This window comes from Bufo gargarizans, chromosome 4 (assembly GCF_014858855.1).
Source record: "Bufo gargarizans isolate SCDJY-AF-19 chromosome 4, ASM1485885v1, whole genome shotgun sequence".
NCBI lineage: Eukaryota > Metazoa > Chordata > Amphibia > Anura > Bufonidae > Bufo > Bufo gargarizans.
In genome coordinates, this window is record NC_058083.1 from 10,353,589 (window position 1) to 10,378,674 (window position 25,086).

General features: G+C 45.6%; 1 protein-coding gene across 1 annotated transcript in view; it reads right to left on the reverse strand.

Annotated features, from left to right (window-relative positions):
* The window catches only part of KLHL29 (kelch like family member 29), a 117,469-nt gene that overhangs the window by 86,197 nt on the left and 6,186 nt on the right, over nucleotides 1-25,086 (reverse strand). The window contains exon 4 of the mRNA XM_044289270.1: nucleotides 23,135-23,315. Coding sequence (XP_044145205.1) covers nucleotides 23,135-23,315 — 181 coding nt within the window. The remainder of the gene's footprint in view (nucleotides 1-23,134; nucleotides 23,316-25,086) is intronic.

The following is a 25,086-nucleotide window of genomic DNA, read 5'->3' on the forward strand; positions in this document are numbered from 1 at the left end:
GAGGTCACAGAGCGACCTCACGCTGTGCGCAGCCCTGCACAGCCGATAGCCGAGTCGAGGACCAGGAAGTGGTGAGTACAGATCCTTCACCGCTTCCTGGTCCTTCTGTACTAATGAAGCGCTTCCATAATGGGGGACCGCTAAAGGGGACCGCTGATCTAAGGTGTATGGAGGACCTCCCAACTGTTTCCAAACAGGAGATGTGGGGTAAGATAAGGATTGAGTAGTCAGATTCCAGAATGTCCAATCCTTTTGTGTCTGACAGCGGGGAGAAGGGGTTAGGAGGAATAGCTGTCGGCTGAATGCCCGCTGATTTTGGTGGCTCTGGCAGACCATCTAAGGTGTATGGAGGACCTCCCAACTGTTTCCCAACAGCAGATGTGGGGTAAGATAAGGATTGAGTAGTTAGATTCCAGCATGTCCAATCCTTTTGTATCTGGCAGTGGGGAGAAGGGGTCGGGAGGAATAGCTGTCGGTTGAATGCCCGCTGATTTTGGTGGCTCTGGCAGACCATCTAAGGTGTATGGAGGACCTCCCAACTGTTTCCCAACAGGAGATGTGGGGTAAGATAAGGATTGAGTAGTTAGATTCCAGCATGTCCAATCCTTTTGTGTCTGGCAGCGGGGAGAAGGGGTTGGGAGGAATAGCTGTCGGCTGAATGCCCGCTGATTTTGGTGGCTCTGGTAGACCATCTAATGTGTATGGAGGCCCTCCAGGCTTTCCCCCAAAGACAGATGTTGGGTAAGATATGGATTGGACTGTTGGATTTCAACAGGTGTCTGGTGGAAGGGGGTAGAGGGTTTGGAGGAATAGATTTTGGCTAAACACTTATTTGGTAGTTCATCCCTAGCTTCAGTGTCGACAGATTCGGCCTCATACACACGTTGGATTTTAACGTATGATGCCTGGATGTCTTTCAGCTACCAGGGAACAGCAAATATTTTTTCCTATTGAGCCAACAAGAAAAGAGCAGGAACTAATTTGATCGTAACGAGCAGCTTTATTGTCATCCAGACCAAGAAGAAAATACCGGTAAATATTCTTAAAAGCTGGTGACCCACCTGCACCCGGACGATCGATGCGTTTATCACTCAGGCTATTATTTTAATGAAACTGTCAGATAACAGCGCGAGAACAAAGCAGCTGTCTCTGTCTGAAGAGACACAAAATTCGGTCTTTTTGTGTGAAAATTTCTGAAAGTATCCTTCGCTGCCCACCATATTGATCAGCGCATTAATACCGTGTATAGGTGGCAGACTGCAAGATGAATAGTGACTCACTAATCGATCTGTGAAAAGTGGAAATTTCCTTCGGCAGCGGCTGGGCATTACGGAGAGCCCTCAATACATGGCGCAAAATAATATTCTCCGACTCGTTCCTACTGCCCGGTCAGGATGAGGCCTCTGATTCTGCCACCTGCTTGGTTATTGGCTGGAGAGGAAAGTCAATGGGCACTGTATGAGGTGACACCAGAGCCTCGGTGTCCTAAAAGGAACCAGCACAAACCTCTACATGAATACTAAAGATTTCCTATTAATTTGCCACTAGGGGGCGCAATTACAGCTCCCTAAATTACTGTTCAGGAAACTGCCACAAAAGCTATTCTGTGACTAAAGTAAGTGCCCTGTAGAAGTGATGGTCTACACTCAGGATAGGCCATCACGATCTGATCTGTGGGGGTCCGACAACCCGCACCCCTGCTGTTAGCTGTTCTGCTTTAGCTCTGGTGCTGGAACTACACAGCGCCATCCCGTTGTGCAGTGGACAGAACTTTTACTGCAGCATTCACTTCAATGGGGGCAGCGCTACAGTAACCAGCGTCCTCCACTACACACTGGAGAGAAATGTGTTGTTCCGGTGACGCAGGACAGCTGATTGACAGAGGCGCGGGATGTCAGACCTTCGCTGGTCAGATAATGATGTCTTCTCCTGAGGAAAGTGTCCTCTTTACACCAGGCACCATACAGTAGAGTGGCTCCCCTGATAGGAGTTCAGCTATGCTGCGTGGGGTGTGTCTGTCAACAAAGTTATTGACTATTTCCAATAACAACAAGCAGAATAGTGAGTGCAGCTCTGGAGTATAATACAGGATCAGTACAGGATAAGTAATGTACATACACAGTGACTCCACCAGCAGAATAGTGAGTGCAGCTCTGGAGTATAATACAGGATGTAACTCAGGATAATTACAGAATAGGTAATGTATGTACACAGTGAAACCACCAGCAGAATAGTGAGTGCTGCTCTGGAGTATGATAAAGGATATAACTCAGGATCAGTACAGGATACATAATGTGATGTATGTACACAATAACTCCACCAGCAGAATAGTGAGTGCAGCTCTGGAGTATGATAAAGGATATAACTCAGGATCAGTTTTGGATAAGCAATGTAATGTATGTACAAAGTGACTCTACCAGCAGAATAGTGAGTGCAGCTCTGGAGCATAATACAGGATCAGTACAGGATAAGTAATGTATGTACACAGTGACTCCACCAGCAGAATAGTAAGTGCAGCTCTGGAGTATAATAAAGGATATAACTCAGGATCAGTTTGAAATAAGCAATGTAATGTATGTACACAGTCACTCCACCAGTAGAATAGTGAGTGCAGCTCTGGAGTATAATACAGGATCAGTACAGGATAAGTAATGCATGTACACAGTGACTCCATCAGTAGAATAGTGAGTGCAGCTCTGGAGTATAATACAGGATGTAACTTAGGATAAGTAATGTATGTACACAGTGACTGCACCAGCAGAATAGTGAGTGCAGCTCTGGAGTATAATATAGGATGTAACTCAAGATCAGTACAGGATAAAAAATGTAATGTATGTACACAGTGACTCCACCAGCAGAATAGTGAGTGCAGCTCTGGAGTATAATACAGGATGTAATGCTTCCCCCTAAGTGAAAGGGTGAAAACATACCAGCTACCTTTTAGGACGAGTTCACATCAACATTACAAATTCCATTATTGCTTTTCGTTATAATGGAAAATAACGGAATTTGTAAGCTGGAATTCAACATGGAAACCTTTAGAGGCATTCTGTTTTGATCTGTCATAATAGAGGTCTATGGGCAAGCAGAACAGATCTGTCTGGTTTCCGTTGTCCAGGACAGGACTTTGTTTTCCCCCACGGGTGAACAACCACTTTAAGGAAATTCCAGTCTAATAGCTTGCAGTGTGGTGTGAAACGCTGCACAGATTTGGGATTTCACGTGTGCAGGGTCTTTGTCTAAGACAAAAGCTGTTTTCCAGCTGTATTTTTCCAGAACCCCTGCAATGTCCATTGGAGAAAAGCAGCCTATAAATCCTATTAGCGGTGCGGCTTCCTCCGGTACAGCGAGGGCCTCATTGTGCGGGGCGCATCCACAGATCAGCGCTCACTAATGACTCTCATTTCAGTGGCATTAGCTCTCTGTTTCGTGAATAATGTCTTGATTGTTTCTCCGAAAATTGAAAATCCACAAAGCAGAGACGGGATGTTTGGGATGGAATTCTCATAAGCGCTGATATGATCCCTCGTTAAATATAATTACTGATTTAAGACAGGCATAAACTGCTCTTTTCAGGGATTATATTGGCCAAGTCATTTTAACCATTCGGCTGATTTACATGGCGTTTTCTTGTCACCGCCGCGTGGCAACAGCCACAGACGCCATGGCGCTGTAATATTAAAAAGCCGCGTGATATCTGGATTATACTAATTTTCTGCCCTTTACCAATGAAAGGGGGTCTTCTCGTGAATAATATTCTACAGTTTTTAAACCAGCACCTGGATCTGAATACCTTTGTAATTGCATGTCATTAAAAATGTATAACTACTGAGTTATTCAATGAAATCTATCTGTATAGCGCCACCTGCTGTTTGCTATTTTTCTTATTTCTCCGTCCTGCTCACTGAGATGGAAGCACATGCTCAGTTCCATCCTTCAACTGCCACCAGCTGCAGCAGAAAGGACACACTCCTGGGAAAGGGCATGCCCCCTAAGCTGGCAGCTTCAAATAAATCTAGCAGAACAAGTAGAGCAATGAATGTGGAGATCTCTGGATCCATCAGAAGTACAGGGCTGGTTATAGTTTTGTTAGGGCTCATTCAGATGATTGTATGCATTTTGCGGACCCGCAAAACATGGATACTGGCCGTGTGCATTCCGCGTATTGCGTTCCGCATTCCTGTGATAGAAATGCCTATTCTTGTCCGCATTTGCGGACAAGGCTAAGACATGCTCTATCTTTTTGCGGGGTAGCGGAACCGAAATACTTGTGCGGCCCCATTGAAATGAATGAGTCTGCATCCGTTCCGCAAACTTGCAGAAGGGATGCGGACACATAACTACGGTCGCCTGAACAAGCCCTTAGGCCTCTTTCACACTACCGTTTTTTTTTCCGTTTTGCGGGGCGTTTTTGGCGTTCCGTATACGGTCTGTATACGGAACCATTAATTTCAATGGTTCCACAAAAAAACGGAATGTACTCCGTATGCATTCCGTTTCCGTATTTCCATTTTGTTGAAAGATAGAACATGTCCTATTATTGCCTGCAAATCACGTTCCGTGGCTCCATTCAAGTCAATGGGTCCACAAAAAAAAAAACGGAACACATATGGAAATGCATCTGAATGTCTTCCGTATCCGTTCCGTTTTTGTGGAACCATCTATTGAAAATGTTATGCCCAGCCCCATTTTTTCTATGTAATTACTGTATACTGTATATGCCATACGGAAAAACGGAACAGAAACGGAAACGAAAAACGGAACAACGGATCCGTGAAAAACACTGAAATAGCCATACGGTCGTGTGAAAGAGGCCTCAGAAAGAGGTTGTCATGTACTAGATTATGTGTGATTTTAATTTTTCACATTAACCAGAGGATAACCCTTTTAATGTCGGTAAGTAGTTTCTAACTTGTATAACATTCTTGAGGGGAATGTCCATCTTTATTTATTTTTTTTTATCTAATTAGATGCAAAATTCGGTATCTGACGTATCTTTAGAGCAGCCTGAGCTTTGGTTTTGTCAAATGTTCTGAGCTCCAAATTCTCTGCACAGGCAAAGATTTAGATGGTAAAATGATGTCTTGAGAGCTGACTGCACCAATTATAAAACAGTATGCAGAAAGCTCCTGAGCTCCCTCTAGTGGCAGCACATTGAGATAAGAAAGGTTGTCACAGACAGTACATGTGTTCTGCTTACAGTTCTTTCAAATTATTATTAGAAAAACCCATTTAAAGCTAACCTGTCAGCACATCCGTGCTTCTTTAATTGCAGACCTCATTATCAATAATTGGTTGGAGGCTGAAGGGATCAGCTTTGGGGATGCGGTGTGTTAGGTCCCTACTGATCGGGCATTGATGACCTCTCCTGAGGATGACTGGAAAAACCCTTTAATACATTTGGTACAGGAATAGATTTGCGCTAACATTTGTTCCATTTTCTGGCTTTATAATAAATAAATCTGTCTAAAAGTTATAAGTCACACCCCTCTTGGTAAACAACACTCACCTGTTCAACTTTTGGCAAGCAAGGTATTAAAAAAACTATATTTTTGGCACATTTTGTGACTTTTGACGCAAGTTGTGATTTTTCAAAGTCTACCGCAAAACGTTTATTAACTAAATAAAGGGTTGTTTTTTTTTTCTCTAGAAATAGCGCCACCACTGTCTACAGGCTGTGTCTGATATTACAGCTCAATCAAGTAAACAGAACTGAGCTGCAATACCAGATACAACCTAAGAACCGCAGTGGCAGTGTTTCTGGAAATACAACACACCGTTTTCTTCTAATTTTACTAAACCCCCTTAACTCCAGATTACATGTGCCGATCGATCACAGGTAATTTTATTGCCGTGAATGCACTACTACTAACTGGCTTAAACCTTAAAGGGGTTGTCGTGTTTTCAGTTGTCATTGGTCGTCCACAAAGCGAGGCACTGCGTTCTGCAGAGTTCACATTGGTCAGACTCCTGCCATTCACACGCTCCTATACAAATGTCACCAATGTCCGTTGTTGACATTTTAATGAGACAGTCCTCTATTTGGTGTACTGCCCCTTTAAGAACTCTCCTATCTCAAAAAGTTGTACTGTAAAATGAAATCCTTAGGAAAACAAATAGATTCTCAGAGCTGATCCGATCTCCGGAGACAGGCATTTTTTTTTACTGTACTGTGGAAACTAAATTATGTATTTTAATTGTCACCAATTGACCGGTACGGTGGGAAAAATAATGAGAATTCAATAGAATTTGTGTTTGCAGCTTCTGCGGCGCTCATTTCACAGCTCATATTACTGCTGTGACAGGCTGTCAGCGCAGAGACTGATTAATGAGGCAGACTCCTCTCTTCCCAGCACCCTGGACTCCAGGCCTCACTATTGACTTGACTGCTAATTGTCTTCATTCAAAGAATAATTTACAAATGATCTGATATCTTACAGGGAAATGATGAGAGTTTCCTTACAGCAGGTGAGCTCCGACTCACAGTTCAGGTTTTATAGATCTGCCTGCTGTGCTGGTTGTCACTGGCTGCTGTGCTGGTTGTCACTGGCTATAGTGCTGGTAGTCACTGGCTGCTGTGCTGGTTGTCACTGGCTGCTGTGATGTTGTCACTGGCTATAGTGCTGGTTGTCACTGGCTGCTGTGCTGGTTGTCACTGGCTATAGTGCTAGTTGTCACTGGCTGCTGTGCTGGTTGTCACTGGCTATAGTGCTAGTTGTCACTGGCTATTGTGCTGGTTGTCACTGGCTATAGTGCTGGTTGTCACTGGCTGCTGTGCTGGTTGTCACTGGCTATAGTGCTAGTTGTCACTGGCTGCTGTGCTGGTTGTCACTGGCTGCTGTGCTGGTTGTCACTGGCTGCTGTGCTGGTTGTCACTGGCTGCTGTGCTGGTTGTCACTGGCTGCTGTGATGGTTGTCACTGGCTGCTGTGCTGGTTGTCACTGGCTGCTGTGCCGGTTGTCACTGGCTGCTGTGCCGGTTGTCACTGGCTGCTGTGCTGGTTGTCACTGGCTATAGTGCTGGTAGTCACTGGCTGCTGTGATGGTTGTCACTGGCTATAGTGCTGGTTGTCACTGGCTGCTGTGCCGGTTGTCACTGGCTCAGTAGTTATGCCCACATTGTGCCCCTGCACAGTAGTTAGGCCCACATTGTGCCCCTGCACAGCACAGTAGTTAGGCCCACATTGTGCCCCTGCACAGTAGTTAGGCCCACATTGTGCCCCTGCACAGCACAGTAGTTAGGCCCACATTGTGCCCCTGCACAGCACAGTAGTTAGGCCCACATTGTGCCCCTGCACAGTAGATTTGCCTCCACTCTGCCCCCATGCAGTAGATTTGCCTCCATTGTGCCCCGACACAGTAGTTATGCCCACATTTTCCCCCCACAAAGTAGTTATGAAGACATTGTGACACAGTAGTTATGGACATATTTTCCCCACACAGTATTTATGCCCACATTGTGACCCCTAACAGTAGTTATGCCCCTCTGTACTCTCAATAAAATAAAAAACAGTAATACTCATCTAGCCCCGTTCCGCAGATCCTGAGCTCCCCAGCAGAGCGATACGGTGACAGATCACACCTGCTGGCTTTATACGAGGAACTCAGAATGATTCTCTGCAAGGGCCATCTGTCATCGCATCATGCCTGCTGGGGGGCACAGGCCAGAGAATGGTCAAGCAGGCGGCTGATGGCTCCCTGCTTCACCACTGTATTCAACTGTATCCACAGGACACAGATAGAGTTGAAACTGGCACATACCTCAACCTTCCCGGGACAGCCACTGAAATCCAGTAACAACCAGCACAATAGTATCCCATACTATTGTGCAGGTGTCACTGGCTATTGTGTACTGTGCTGGTTGTCACTGGCTATTGTCAGCTGTGCTGGTTGTCACTGGCTATTGTCAGCTGTGCTGGTTGTCACTGGCTATTGTCAGCTGTGCTGGTTGTCACTCGCTATTATGTACTGCACTGGTTGTCACTGGCTATAGAATACTGTGCTGGTTGTCACTGGCTTTATTATACTCGGGTGGTTGTCACTGGTTATTATGGATAAAGTACTGGGTGACACTATATTGTGCATTACACTATTTACTGGGTGATGCACATTGCACTGGTTGTTACTGGATCAGTTCTCACATAACACCACTGCGAGGGGTCTTCCTCATGTTTTATTTCCCAGCGTCTGGAATTGTTTCTCTGAACATTCATAAGGTGGGTCCCATGCACAATGCAAGGCCACGTCTGCGGATCACGCACAGTCGCTGTCCCTAAGGGTTTGTATTACAGAGCTGTAGGCAGTTCTTGTGCCTTCATGTAAAATCGGAGGCAAACAAGGGTGCAATATGGCTGACAGAATTCTACTGGTGCCGCATTATGTATTCTCATCACACAGGAGCCTTAGGCTAGTAGGTGGTTCTTTAAGTTTCTTTATTGCATACATTACAACCAGGGTTTTCAGATGACTAGATAATAGACCAGTAAGAATTTAGCAGAATTTCAGAAAAAAACATAGAAAACAATAAATGAAATATAATCCATAGAGAAAATATTGTAAAAGGGCATGATAAATACAAAGTAAAATAAAGTAAATAATTTTTTTTTTTTACAAATAAGTGAAAAATAAATTATTTATTTAAAAAATAAAGAAGCAGAAACAAACATCTAAAAAAACAGCAACAAAAAATGTGGCGTTTAAAAAAAAAAATATAGAAAATTATGTGTGGTTTATGGGTGGTTTCACATATGCCCTTTTGATATTGTTTTTATGTGGTTATTGAAGCCAGCATCAGAATTGGACCATAAAGAGCGCATTTGTTAAATCCGCTCCTAAAAAAAATCTCCAACAAATCTATATAAAAAAATCCAACATAAACTATATTAATATTCCAAAATAAAATATATTTAAAAAATCCCCAAAATATATCTTTTTTTTTTTACATTTCAAGGTATTTAAACATTTGCAACTAACAAAAAGAAAACATTAACGCTCTGCCCCTTTGGCCCACATTGCCTCTGCTTGGCTGTTTTAGCATGTGGAATTTGGATCTCATATACTTTCAAAGGATCCATATGCCAAGCAGAGCCAATGAAAGCCAAAGGGGCAGAGTCGAAAATAAAATAAATAAATAAATAAATAAAAATAAAAATTCTAAAACAAATAAATGAAAAAAATACATAAAAAAATAAATTACAAAATAAATACCTAATACAAAATGTAAAAATTAAAAATAAATTCAATAAAGCGTAAAAAAATTTAAAAACAAAACACCAAAATGCCTTTATTAAGTGCAAGGATTTTTATTCAGCCTGAAAAATGTGTTTGGTCCACACAGTGAAATAAACCTATATTACAAGGACAGAGTGTTCAGAATATTTCCTTTGTTTTGCAGAAGAATGATTTTCACCTCCAGAATCCAGAGCCGACTAAATATGGGAAAGGTGGAATATTCAGAAGCACGTCCAGGGGAAGAGCCGCCAAGAACAAGATGGCTGACAGAGGAGACCGGGCTCTTGAGGTGCTTGGATGTGATACAGACTCTTGACCCTCCATCTTATTATAAAGTCCAAGTTTGAAAGAAAATGAATGCCGCAGATTGTGTTTTTCTCCTACACGGATGAACGGCCAAGCCTTTTATGACTGCCTGTTTGCTTTGGGTTTGGCTAATTTCGATATTCACAATCGAAGAGGGGCCAGGGAACGGAGGGAAACTTCAGCCAAGCTCGCCTCGGAGAGCCAGGCAGAAGATGAACTACGTCGCTCACCAGTAGGTGTCACTTGGACCATGCACAGGCGATGCATAAAGTCAATGGGACAACCAGGGTCTGCTTGATTTACCATCTAGAATGAGATTTCACCCATGATAGGACACAGCTGTCAGGATGGAATTGGCAATTGTTTTAGTGAAAAAGTCACGCTGATCTTAAAAAAAACTCCAGACTGTAATTGTCAGCTAACGTGATTTTTCCTCCCTTTATTCCGGGAGCGAAGGGAGAACATTCAGAAAGTGTCAATTATATTTCCTCTTATAGTTCAATGGCTCTTCTATGAATAATAGAACAGATGAATTAACTATCAGTTTAATATTTTAAATATGTGTAGAGTGTGGAGGAGATACCGACATAGCAGTGCTGAGTGTGTAACACTGCACCATTATCTTTGATAGGCTTTTTTATTGGTATATTTTTGGCTTATCAAAAATAAATAGCATGAAATTCAAGTCTTCATTTCTTTTCTCATACAGAAGTCTATGGGAAAGCCTCTGAAAAAACTCCACACCTAAAGCATGCTGTGATGAAAAAAAAAAGCATGAAAAGCAGGTAGTGTGGTTTTAGGGTGTTTTCACATATGTCCTTTTGATACAGTTTTTATGTCGTTTTTGAATCTAGCATCAGAACTAGATTATAGGTATATAAAAAAGATTTGACTTTTTCTAATTATTTTTTTTAATCCACTCCTAGTAGCCTTCAATACCCGTATAAAAATAAAAACATTAAAGCGGCACTTATTTGTCTATTAGTCGGAGCGGCTGCAAAGAGTGCCTGGTTCTGGTATTCAATGGCAGCATGTAATGCTTAATTTCCCCTGCGGTGGTGCTGCAGGAGAATTTAACACCTGATTTCTCCCTGGAGATTAAAGATGATCACTGATTGATCCCACCCAGGACTCTCTGATAAACCTATTTTTGAAGAATTGTCCTCCAGCAACCCAACAACATGAGAATATATATATATATATATATATATATACAGTACAGACCAAATGTTTGGACACACCTTCTCATTCAAAGAGTTTTCTTTATTTTCATGACTATGGAAATTATAGATTCACACTGAAGGCATCAAAACTATGAATTAACACATGTGGAATTATATACATAACAAAAAAGTGTGAAACAACCGAAAATATGTCATATTCTAGGTTCTTTAAAGTAGCCACCTTTTGCTTTGATTACTGCTTTGCACACTTGTCATGGAACCATGAACCAGACGTACAACAAGAGATAAGTGGAAATAAGAAGGCTTTATTGAAAATCAAGCTGTAAGCAAAAGTCCAAACGGATGGCTAAACCGAAGCAGGGTCTTGCGTAGACAGAGGTCAGGAACCAGGAGGGTAGTCAGACGAAGCCTGGATCAGGAACCAGCAGGGTAGTCAGACGAAGCCAGGATCAGGAACCAACGGGGTAGTCAGACGAGGCCAGGATCAGGAACCAGAAGCAGCAGCAGTCTTAGAAGCATGTGAACACAGGAGGACCAAGCAAGGAACTGAAGCCACAGACCTCCTATATATATGAGCTAGGCATCCAGCTCCTCCCAGTGGGAAGGAGAAGCCGCAGGGTGGGAGGCTACAAGAAACCCAGAAACCAAGATGGCCGCCAGCACATGTCAAACGAAGGAGAACAGTAAGAAGGTAAGACCATGACAGTACCTCCCCCTCAAGGGCCCCTCCTCCGCGGAGTAAGGAACGGTTTCTGAGGGAAGCGTGCGTGGAAGGCTCGGAGCAAAGCAGGAGCATGGACATCTGCGGAGGGAACCCAGGAACGCTCCTCTGGACCATAACCACGCCAATGGACCAAAAACTGCAACCGACCGCGGAACAGGCGTGAGTCCAGGATATTGCTCACCTCATATTCCTCACGATTGCCCACTTGGACCGGACGGGGCCGAGGAACCGAGGAAGTGAAACGATTACACACCAATGGCTTCAACAGGGAGACATGAAACACGTTGGAGATCCGCATGCCAGGAGGAAGCGCAAGGGCATAGGCTACCGGGTTTACCCTGCGAAGCACTCGGAAGGGACCAACAAAGCGAGGCGCCAGCTTGGGAGTGGGCACTCGAAGGTTGAGGTTGCGGGTGGACAACCATACACGGTCTCCGACCTGGTAGGAAGGAGCGGGCGCTCGTCTGCGATCAGCCTGGAGTTTCTGGCGCTGCGCAGAGACCTCAAGGGACCTCTGGATCTGTACCCAAGAAGCACGTAGGACGGAAAGGTGATCCTCCACAGCCGGAATATCCTGGGGAGAGAATACCTCCGGTAACACGGCAGGTTGGAACCCATAATTGGCCATGAAGGGAGACGTCCCAGAGGAAGAGTTCACCGCCGTGTTCCTGGCAAACTCAGCCCAAGGCAGGAGGTCAACCCAATTGTCTTGGTGATCGGAGACATAGCAACGAAGGAATTGCTCCAAGGCCTGATTGGATCGTTCTGCGGCCCCATTGGACTGAGGGTGGTAGGCCGAGGAGAAAGAGAGATGAATCCCCAACTGGGAGCAAAAGGCGCGCCAGAACCTGGACACAAACTGACTCCCCCGATCCGACACAATCTCCTTGGGCAAACCGTGCAACCGGAAGACCTCCCTGGCGAAAATCGTGGCCAACTCTTGTGCAGAGGGTAACTTCTTGAGAGGAACACAGTGGCACATTTTGGAAAACCGATCCACAATCATGAGAATGACCGTATGGCCTCGGGATGCAGGGAGGTCCACAATGAAATCCATCCCCAGGTGTGACCATGGGCGCTCCCCGGTGGCTATGGGTTGCAAAAGGCCCAACGGAAGGTGCCGAGGGGACTTACTCTGGGCACAAACGGAGCATGCCGCTACATATGCGGCGATGTCGGAACGTAGAGAAGGCCACCAGAACAGACGTGAAACAGCCCAGGACAGCTGATTCTTTCCAGGATGCCCCGCGGCCTTGGAGTTATGGTAGGTTCGCAACAACCGAGTGCGCAACTCCTCAGGCACAAAACACCTGCCGTTGGGTCTCCCAGAGGGAGCACCAGATTGAGCCGCCAAAATCTGCTCACCCAGGGGAGAGGTCAGGCTGGTGCGAATGGCTGCCAGGATCTGATTCGGAGGTATGACCGAAGTCGGAATCGACTCCTCCCCGGACAGCTCGGAGTACTGCCGTGATAAGGCATCCGCTCTGATGTTCTTGGAACCGGGTAGGTAGGAGACCACGTAATTAAAACGTGACAAGAACAGAGCCCATCTGGCCTGACGTGGTGTCAATCTCTTGGCCTCAGAAAGGTAGGTCAGATTCTTGTGGTCCGTCAGGATGAGAACCGGAACCACCGATCCCTCGAGCAAGTGCCTCCATTCTTTAAGGGCCTGCACGATGGCCAATAACTCCCTGTCACCAATCTGATAGTTGCACTCCGCGGAAGACAGTTTCCGGGAGTAAAACCCACAAGGAAGCAGAGGACCCTCTGGTGTTCTACGCTGAGACAGGAGGGCGCCTACTCCCGTCTCAGACGCGTCCACCTCGAGGACAAAGGGCAACCCAGGGTTGGGATGCGACAGAATCGGAGCCGACACAAAGGCGGACTTTAGAGCCTCAAAAGCTCGGACGGCCTCGAGCGGCCAGACCTGGAAATTACTGCCCTTCCTGGTCAGATCCGTGAGAGGCTTGGCTAGCATAGAAAAGTCCCTGATGAACTTCCGATAATAATTGGCGAAGCCCAAAAAGCGCTGCAGGGCACGGAGACCACTGGGCTGAGGCCACTGTAAGACAGCCGAAACCTACTCAGGATCCATGGAGAACCCCTCAGCGGAAATGATGTAACCTAAGAAGGTTACCTGGGATCGGTGAAATTCGCATTTCTCAAGCTTACCGAACAGCCTGTTCTCTCGTAACCGTTGCAACACTCGTCTGACATCCATAATGTGGGCCTCCATGGATTCAGAATATACCAAGATGTCATCCAAATAGACCACCACACACTGCTGCAACAGGTCACGGAAAACATCGTTGATGAATTCCTGGAAGACTGCGGGCGCATTGCACAACCCAAAGGGCATAACCAAGGATTCATAATGACCGGTCCTGGTGTTAAACGCGGTCTTCCACTCATCGCCCGCCTTGATCCTTACCAGGTTATATGCCGCCCTCAGGTCGAGTTTGGTAAAGACCGTGGCCCCTTTGAGGCGATCGAACAGCTCGGAAATCAAGGGTATCGGGTAAGCGTTCTTGATCGTGATGCGATTGAGACCCCTGTAATCGATGCAAGGCCTCAACTCACCGCCCTTCTTTTTCACAAAGAAAAATCCAGCCCCTGCCGGGGACGAGGATTTGCGAATGTGTCCGCGTGAAAGCGCCTACCTCACGTACTCCTCCATGGCCTCATTCTCCGCTACCGACAGTGGATAGACTTTGCCACGAGGAGGAACGGCACCAGATTGTAACTCTATGCCACAATCGTATGGGCGGTGCGGAGGTAGGGCAACCGCGCGCACCTTATCGAATACATCCCGGTACTCTTCGTATTCAGGAGGCAACAGAGAGTCCGAGGAAGTACACAGCAACTTGACAGGCCCATGGATGCAACTAGCCCCACACTGCGGTGACCACGAGAGGATCTCGGCCGATCTCCAATCGAAAGTCGGATTATGCTTCTGGAGCCAGGGGTACCCCAAGACCACCGAGTAGTGTGGAGACGAAATCACCTGGAGACAGACCGACTCTCTGTGAACGGCACCAATGGCTATCCCCACTGGAAGGGTCTCATGAGTCACGTGTGGCGGCAGAAGGGGTCTGCCGTCTATCGCCTCAAGAGCCAGTGGGGAACCTCGAGGCTGCAGAGGAATGGAATTGGCGGCAGCGAACACACTATCAATGAACAAACCACCAGCACCAGAGTCCACCAACGCCTGGGTCGTCACCGAGCCCCCGACCCAGGAGAGGACAACAGTGATCAGTGGTTTGTCAACACGGGAAACCGGGGACGAGGAGACTCCACCCAAGATCTGCCCCCGACAGGATCTCAGGTGCGAGCGTTTCCCGGACGGTTCGGACATGCCAACCGAAAATGCCCACCGAGACCACAGTACATGCATCGGCCCTCGCGTCTCCGGAGTACCCTCTCCCCCTCGGACAGGCGAGCAAACCCCAGCTGCATGGGTTCACCCCCAGACAAGTCATCCCCAGGAGGCGTGGGAGGAGAGGGAGGCACGGGTGGGACAGCAAACGTAGGCGCCAATCTGTTAGAAGACCTCCGCAGGCTCTCCTTAAAGGAAGGTCTCTCCCTGAGTCTGGTGTCAATCAAAATCAGGAAAGAAATAAGAGACTCGAGCTCCACTGGTAGGTCCTTAGCTGCAACCTCATCCTTCAAGGCATCTGAGAGACCATGAGAGAAAGCAGCGACCAGAGCCTCATTATTCCAGCCCACCTCTGCTGCCAGGGTACGAAACTCAATGGCGTATTCAGCTACGGATCGTGAACCCTGTCTGATGGACATAAGGAGCTTCGCAGCAGAGGCAGCACGAGCCGGCACATCAAATACCTTCCGAAGAGAAGCAACAAAACCGGAAAACTCGGCAACCACCGGATTGTTGTTCTCCCATAAAGGGCTGGCCCAGGCCAAGGCCTTGTCCGAGAGCAGCGAGATCAAGAAGCCCACCTTTGATCTCTCAGTAGGAAAGGCATGTGGCAGCAACTCGAAATAAATGCCCACCTGGTTAAGGAAACCTCGGCACTGAGTTGGCTCTCCCCCAAAGCGCTGTGGAAGGGGGGCAGAACCGGTCATACCCCGAGACACCGCAGGCGCAGCAACAGGTGTCGGGGTAGACTCTGGCGCAACATCCGGAGCGGCAGTAGGAGCGGGCCCAGGAGCGACAACCGACCCATCGGTAACGGAAGCGAAATGAGCCGTGCGTTCAAGCAGGGTTTGCAACGCCACAGCGAACCGACCCAACAGGTGATCCTGCTGATCAAGTCTGGCAACCAGCGTAGGTAGCGAGGATGGCCCTGTACCGTCAGAATTCATGGCTTGGTCCTAATGTCATGGAACCATGAACCAGACGTACAACAAGAGATAAGTGGAAATAAGAAGGCTTTATTGAAAATCAAGCTGTAAGCAAAAGTCCAAACGGATGGCTAAACCGAAGCAGGGTCTTGCGTAGACAGAGGTCAGGAACCAGGAGGGTAGTCAGACGAAGCCTGGATCAGGAACCAGCAGGGTAGTCAGACGAAGCCAGGATCAGGAACCAACGGGGTAGTCAGACGAGGCCAGGATCAGGAACCAGAAGCAGCAGCAGTCTTAGAAGCATGTGAACACAGGAGGACCAAGCAAGGAACTGAAGCCACAGACCTCCTATATATATGAGCTAGGCATCCAGCTCCTCCCAGTGGGAAGGAGAAGCCGCAGGGTGGGAGGCTACAAGAAACCCAGAAACCAAGATGGCCGCCAGCACATGTCAAACGAAGGAGAACAGTAAGAAGGTAAGACCATGACAACACTCTTGGCATTCTCTTGATGAGCTTCAAGAGGTAGTCACCTGAAATGGTCTTCACTTCACAGGTGTGCCCTGTCAGGTTTAATAAGTGGGATTTCTTGCCTTATAAATGGGGTTGGGGCCAATAGTTGCGTTGTGGAGAAGTCAGGTGGATACACAGCTGATAATCCTACTGAATAGACTGTTAGAATTTGTATTATGGCAAGAAAAAAGCAGCTAAGTAAAGAAAAACGAGTGGCCATCATTACTTTAAGAAATGAAGGTCAGTCAGTCCGAAAAATTGGGAAAACTTTGAAAGTGTCCCCAAGTGCAGTCACAAAAACCATCAAGCGCTACAAAGAAACTGGCTCACATGCGGACCGCCCCAGGAAAGGAAGACCAAGAGTCACCTCTGCTGCGGAGGATAAGTTCATCCGAGTCACCAGCCTCAGAAATCGCAGGTTAACAGCAGCTCAGATTAGAGACCAGGTCAATGCCACACAGAGTTCTAGCAGCAGACACATCTCTAGAACAACTGTTAAGAGGAGACTGTGTGAATCAGGCCTTCATGGTAGAATATCTGCTAGGAAACCACTGCTAAGGACAGGCAACAAGCAGAAGAGACTTGTTTGGGCTAAAGAACACAAGGAATGGACATTAGACCAGTGGAAATCTGTGCTTTGGTCTGATGAGTCCAAATTTTAGATCTTTGGTTCCAACCACCGTCTTTGTGCGACGCAGAAAAGGTGAACGGATGGACTCTACATGCCTGGTTCCAACCGTGAAGCATGGATGAGGAGGTGTGATGGTGTGGGGGTGTTTTGCTGGTGACACTGTTGGGGATTTATTCAAAATTGAAGGCATACTGAACCAGAATGGCTACCACAGCATCTTGCAGCCGCATGCTATTCCATCCCGTTTGCGTTTAGTTAGACCATTATTTATTTTTCAACAGGACAATGACCCCAAACACACCTCCAGGCTGTGTAAGGGCTATTTGACCATGAAGGAGAGTGATGGGGTGCTGCGCCAGATGACCTGGCCTCCACAGTCACCGGACCTGAACCCAATCAAGATGGTTTGGGGTGAGCTGGACCGCAGAGTGAAGGCAAAAGGGCCAACAAGTGCTAAGCATCTCTGGGAACTCCTTCAAGACTGTTGGAAGACCATTTCAGGTGACTACCTCTTGAAGCTCATCAAGAGAATGCCAAGAGTGTGCAAAGCAGTAATCAAAGCAAAAGGTGGCTACTTTGATGAACCTAGAATATGACATATTTTCAGTTGTTTCACACTTTTTTGTTATGTATATAATTCCACATGTGTTAATTCATAGTTTTGATGCCTTCAGTGTGAATCTACAATTTTCATAGTCATGAAAATAAAGAAAACTCTTTGAATGAGAAGGTGTGTCCAAACTTTTGGTCTGTACTGTATGTTTCTAATCACAAGGAAACCATTACTAGAAAAGTAGAGCTTTTATAGCTACGAAAGGAAGCGCCTCTTTATTTTTGTCATAATCCAAAATCCTCACAGGATTAACATAACAATTTGGTGATTTGCATATTGGGACCCAGCAGGAATGGATATGGAGCTGGTGCGCTGCTGATATCCCAAGACCAATCATCTTTCAAAGCAACGTAGATATCAGTACATGATAGAACATTTCTACCTAATGTTAAGTTCCTTCACCAACCACCAGAAAATTGCCTTTCATTAGCACCATTGCTCCCCCTCGGCTCGGGCGAGTGCGCATGTGTACTGAATGGGCCTATCTGCTTGAGAACAAGATCAATTGTTTTGAAATCTAACTGCCTGATCCTGTTCTCTCCTGACATCCGCCATAGGTGATGAGTTGGGAGTCTAGAATGCATATTAGATGGTTGGTTGGTCGGTCCCACTGAAAATGGTAAGTTAAGCCATTACAAATAAAGGCCAACTTAAAGGGGTATTCCAGCTTTTTGCATCTTTTTACATGAGGCCAGTATTGCACAGTTCCTAAACAAAAAAATCCACTCACCTGCTCCCAGGAACATGGTTCCAGCATAGAACTTCCTCTTAGCGATGCTCCTTCTCTCAGGCTTGTACACATCCGTACAGGGTCACGTGCGACACTGTGGCCTCAGTGGTGACATGTCCCCAAGTGCCACATGAACCAGTGGTGATATGCCACTTAGGGACACATCACCGCTGAGCCAGTCATTGGCTACAGCACTACATGAAGCTGGAAGCATTACTGGGAGGATCCTCTCTGCTGGAACGAGCGTCGGGAATTGGTGAATGGATTTCTTTGTTTAGTTTGTTTTTTGTACAAACCATGCCACTGATGAACGTGATGTCACATGGCCTAGGCAAAGCTGGAGAAGGCCACAGAGCTAATGTGAGTGCTGGTGCTTTCTTAACCTGTTGGGGACACAGGGCATACAGGTACGCCCTGATGTCACGGTACTTAAGGACACTTGGTGTACCTGTACGCCCTGTGTATTTCCGATCACCGCTGCGCGGCGGGCGGTGATCGGAAGAGAGTGCCTGCTGAAATCATTCAGCAGGCACTCTGTCACAATGCCGAGGGGGGTCCTTTAACCCCCCCCCCCCCATCCGTATCGGCGATCGCGGCAAACTGCAGGTCAATTTAGACCTGCGGTTTGCTGCATTTCCGGGTTATTCGGGCCTCTGGTGACCCGATAACACGGAAGATGATGGTGATTGGTGGTGTGATAATACACCACCAATCACCATCCTGCGATCCTGAGAGGTGATGGTGACATCACCTCTCAGGATCGCTTCCTATTGGCTGCAGGGCGGACGGGTCGGTTGACTTCCTGCAGCTCTGCTGTCCTCCTCCATTCTGCCTCCGGAGCCGTGGTAGAGAGGAGCCTCGTGGAGCCCAGCACCCCTCATCTGTGCCCAGCACTCCCCATCTGAGCCACCACAGGTACCTAGGGACAGGTTTAGAGACAGCTTAGATTAGCTAGGGAGATTAGGGAGAGTTTAAAAAATAAAGTTATTTTTGCATGACCCTGATCGGGTGTCTGGGGTCCACAGCACACTCAGCTGTGTGACCCTAGACCCCCCAGGGGTGCTGCAGCTTGCCCCCCTGTCCCCCACACACACACATTTTTTGGGGGCGCTGTACTTTTTTTCTTTTTTTTTTTTGTGTGCGTGCGCTGACTGTGGCCGCCACTCAGCGTCCGGCCACTGTTAGCGCATCGCCGAACCCACCGCTGATCAGCTTCGGACCGCTGATCAACGAGTTTGAATCTTTTTTTTTTTGTCACATTTTTTGGGGCTTTTTTTTTTCTGTTAGGTTTAGGATAAGTACGCGAACACTGTGCCCTCTCACACACGCACACAGGGAAATTCCTCCAGTTCTATGAGGCAGTCCTTAAAGAGGACCTTTCACTAGAATAAAACATCTAAACTAACTATACAGACATGGAGAGCGGCGCCCAGGGATCTCCCTGCACTTACTGTTATACTGAGCGCCGCTCCGTTCTCCTGGTATAGCCTCCGGTATCTTCATATGTTAGGCTCCACCCAGGGGAACCTGCCGGCGTCTCCTCCCATGCTGTAGCGCTGGCCAATCGCAGCGCTCAGCTCATAGCCTGAGAGGCTTTTTTTTCTCTCAGGCTATGAGCCGAGCGCTGCGATTAGCCAGCGCTACAGCATGGGAGAAGGAGACGCCGGCAGGTTCCACTGGGTGGAGCCTAACTATGAAGATACCGGAGCCTATACCGGGAGAACGGAGCGGCGCCCAGGTATAACAGTAAGTGCAGGGAGATCCCTGGGCGCCGCTCTCTATGTCTGTATAGTTAGTTTAGATGTTTTATTCTAGTGAAAGGTCCTCTTTAAGGCCCTGATCTTTTCTGAGCGGGAAAGAGCAGGCCGGAGTACCTCGGGAACTGGAGGCACTTGGATCGTCCCTGGCCAACACTTTCCAGGTGTGGTCCCCCATACTGGAAAGAAGGGACGGTCCCAAAAAAAATGTATTTTTATTTTTTGACTGTGTTTATCTGAAAAGTTAGGTCATGTGTTATTTTTATAGAGCAGATTCTTATGGACGTGGCAATACCTAATATGTCTAGTTTTTAAAATTTATTTAGGCTTTAACACTATAATATCCTTTTAAAAAAAAAATAATAATAAATTTAGTATCTCCATAGTCTGAGAGTTAGGGGCTCATTTTTTGCGGGATGAGAGGACGGTTTTATTGGCACTATTTTGGGGTGCATATCACTTTTTGATCGCTTGCTATCACACTTTTTGTCACCTTACATCACAAAAAGTGTAATAGCGAGCAATCAAAAAGTCATATGCAACTCAAAATAGTGCCAATAAAACCGTCCTCTCATCCCGCAAAAAATGAGCCCCTACACAATAGGCTAAAAACTTTTTAAAAAAACTGACTCTCAGACTATGGAGATACTAAAAAATTTTTTTAACGATTTTTAGAGGTATTACTATGTATTATAGAAGTAGAGAAATTGAAACTTGTAAATGTGCAAATTTTTCCAAATATTTGGTAAATTTCGTATTTTTTTATAAATAAAAATAATTTTTTTAGACTCCATTTTACAAGTGTCATGAAGTACAACATGTGATGGAAAAAATGTCTCAGAATGGCCTGGATAAGTCAAAGCGTTTTAAAGTTATCACCACATAAAGTGACACTGGTCACATTTTTACGCCCCTATGTGATTGATAAATGAGCCTTTTAGTGATCAATGGGCCAACATTCTTACAAACGTTCTTCCGGCCAATCACGGACCCATGTAAAAGGGCCCAAAGTGATGTAAAGGGCTCTGAAAAGAAATGATAGCTAAATATTCCTAATTCAAGATTAATGGAAGCGTATCACTTTAACAAGGCTGAATCTAAGGTAGGAAACCTTTAACATCCTGTCCTCCTCAGTAGGGTCACTTCTTCGCTCCTTCAACTGAGAAGTTCCGGCACCCTCTTAACCATCACTTAACAAGCAGGTCCGGGTGCACCAGCCTCTGTGCGTGAATTTCTTCCAGTAATTGCCTGGTGGCATAATTTTGCTCAGAATGTCAATTTTATGGCCATGGGCACATCAAAAAGTCAGATTATAAAATCCAATTAACCCCCCCTTTTTTCTCTGTAAAAATATTTGATCTCAAAGAATAAACCAGATGGGACGTATAATATTAGCCTGTTTTTTCTCCTGTGCTGTCTCTGCTCATAAATCACCACACAGATAACTGCAGATTAATTATAACTTCAAGCCTTGCAAATCCCATCAGAAAGGTTTACAGGGTCCCTGTTGAGTAACGCATAGATATAGAAACCGGGGCTCGGTGGGATATTATGTAAAAAACTCCCTAATTGGACAGACTTTAACTCCTTTGCAGCCTCTTACTTGGGCCTTGAGGAGCCAGCGGGAGACCGTAAGAACAAATTCACACAGTAACCCAAAGTTCTGATAACAACTAATTAAAATGTTCATTACTGCACAGATGGAATATCTAAATTTGCCCGATCTCCACATATAACATACAGTGGTGGGGGTGAGATATTTATGAATATACTAAATCAGTCACAAAGAAGGCATTTTTGATAAATATAGGTTACCTATTTCCATTCTTGAATAGAAAAAAAAATTCTACAACATTTTCCAAACCCGGCAAACATGAATGTCCCAAAGGGTTGGGGCTTTAGTAGAGGGCGGAGCTTGTGAAAATAAGGACATTGACTTAATTGATTGATGGCTATGGCCATACATGTTGGATAAATACTCGGACTATGGTCATGTTTCTTTAAAGAGGTTGTCCAAGATTTGTTTCATTTGTACCCCAGCCTGGAATCCATACACATCTGCTCCCTGATGCTAAATTCTGGCTATGGTTTCTCTTTACTGTTCTTCTGGTCCCTGCTTGTAAACGTGGTCTTCTGGTCCCCGCTAGTCACGTGCTCTGTTGCAGGCAATCACTGGCCTCAGCGTTGTTTTGTCCCCAAGTGGCACGTCACTGCTGGATCACCTGCTGTTTGAGGACATATCGGTGCTGAGTCTATTCATTGGCTGCAGCAGCGGTGGTGGCCCCACCTTTGCAGAAGTTTACAGACAGGGACTGGAAGACCAGTGAAGAGAGGCAGGGAACCGAAACAGAGTGGTGTGGAGCAGGTGAGTATGGATTTCTCCACAGGTATTCCAGGCTAGGGTGCAAATTAAAATAAAAACAGGACAACCCCTATAAGGAGTTGACTATTTTTGATTACCATTTTTCATACTACATACCTGTAGGATCCCTCCAGATCAACTCTAATACCCAAGAGTCTCATCAAGCATAGGTTGACTTTCAATGCTAAATTCCAATTTTTTAGCAAAAAATTGTGACCAATTATAAACCCTTTCAAAAAGGGGAAGGTTGTGCAAGGGTCAAAGATAAGGATCACCTCTTAGAGCAACCCATCTGTGCTCCAGTGACATCCTAAGCTGTTGGCCAAGCATCAACCAAGGTCCATGTTTGGTTCTCCTAGAATGGGGATTTGAGGTGGCACCAAACCTCAGAAAGTCCACAGGTTTTTCATACAACTACGCAGACCTCCCACCATGATTCTAATACCTTTGTATATAATAGGTTGAAGATTTTTCACGTGCATTTTTAGTTGGATTTCAGCATATACATGTATTTTGTGCTAAAATCCACCCGCAACCACACTTATTTGTTTTCAATGGCAAACCCCATGTGGTAGCTCCAACACTTGTGGATTTTTCTACTGCCGATTTGAAATCTGTGATGCGGAAAAGATTATTGACTTGTCAATTCCTACTGCAGACTCAATGAGGAATGGCCACATGCTGATTAGACCCATTAAATTAGCCTATATCAGGGTGTGTCTCTGCGGCATGTCAAACATGGAAGTCATATATAGAATAAAAATGGTGAGGAAAATCTCTTACCTTTCAACATGGTCAACATTGCCAGTTACACCAAGGCCACCAATTGTATAGATTTTGCCATCGTATACCAGGCTGTTGTGCCGACACCTTGGGACGATCATCCTGGAGACCAAATTCCAGTTATCGAGTAAAGACATATAGCACCAGACGTCTGCAAGGGTGACCCCGGATTCCATGCCCCCTAAAGGGTTCAAAGAAAGAAGTTATTGAGTCGGGGCATGCAACTTACATGTCCTATATAACAGTCGGAGCTGTAATATTGGAATTAAGGGGATATTCCCATCTCAACATCCACAGGCAATGCCATACCTATCCAATTGCTGTGGGTCCCACCTTTGCAATCAGAACCTATCTGTTGAGAACAGGACCCATACTAGCAATCTCTGTGAATGGTGAGGTGGTTGCTCATGCACAGCTCTCTCCCTTCAATTCTATGGGAGTTTGAAAAGTAAAGTGCACTGTGTTTCAATAAGTTATTGTGTATATCCAATGTGATAAGAAAAGGAACAATATCACTGTACTGTTTTTGTTTCTCCAAAATTTAAAGCTAGGCTGGGAATTGGACCATACAGGGGACTGTATTAATTGCTTCTTGTGTTGACTAGGTAGAGGATCAGCCCATGCTGGGAGAGATAACCTGCTCTATCGATATTCAGAAACTTGGTATGGCATGCAGGGATTTTCTGACATGTAAGTAAGTCTCTGTGTGATGACTTGATCCTCCCCAGTCTCACAGAAGAAGGAAGGATCAGAGCTCTTCTCATATACCAGCAGCTAATAGAGAGTCCAGGGACTGGATGATAGCTCGCTGCTATGAGGGCATGAGAAAAGTTGGTTGAAATGAAGATCATATGTTAATGACAAAGGGAAATCTATGGACCATTTTTCTCCCTGATCTGTCCAATAGATGAGGCTATTTGATCACCTTTTGCTCTGCAATGGAGGTAGGAAATTAGTTTTTCTATCTCATCGCATGAAAAGTAACATATCAAACATGCAAGGAATGCAAGGAATCCATGCAGAGACAAGGAGAACATGCATACTTCAAGAAGTGCTTGCTCTGGTTGGATTTGAGCTAACGACCTCAAGGCAACAGTGCAAACCATTAATAGCACTGAAATTGGTTAGTTTCATTGCATTTTTATATTTTGTGTGCACATACAGGCACCTAAAATAGGCAACTATGATGGTTTCTGGAACCATACATAGTCTTGACTGATTTTTTGATTAAGCAGCCAGATCTATATATGGCTAGCTGTATTATGAGATTTCTCAATGACTGGCTTAGAGTATCTATGGTTGGTATATCTGTGGTCTTTTAATCTTAGAAAAGAATACTAAGGAACACCTAATCCAACAAATCCTATGGTTATTCAGTCCCTATAACTAGTTTGTTCCAGGACCAGTATTATTTATTACAAGCCACTATGTCCACCAAAGGAGCGTGGAGCTCCACTTGTGAAGAGTTCACCTACACGATATCAGCATATAATATTTAAAACTGATATCTGGCCTCATCTGTCTTTCACTTCAAGAGTCATTAGATTGACCCATGTTGGACTCAACTGCACAACCCATAGAGCAATGTGTATATGAGACTATATAGATTGTATTGTAGGACATCATTTGCTAAAAAACCTAAGCCAATGAACTGGCAACCCTTGCACAAAACACTGGGATAAAACAACTTTGATCAAGTCATCTCCATCCAGTGAACTGAAGACCTTACACACAACACTGGGATAATACAAATTTAGCCACATAATCTCCATCCAGTGAGCTAATAGACCTTACACCAAACATTGAGATAATACTACTATGATCAAGTCATCTCGATCCATTGAGCTGGAAGACCTTCCACAAAACATTGGGAGAATACAACTTTGGCCGCATCATCTCCATTCATTGACCTGGATATCCTTCCACAACACATTGGAAGAATACAACTTTGG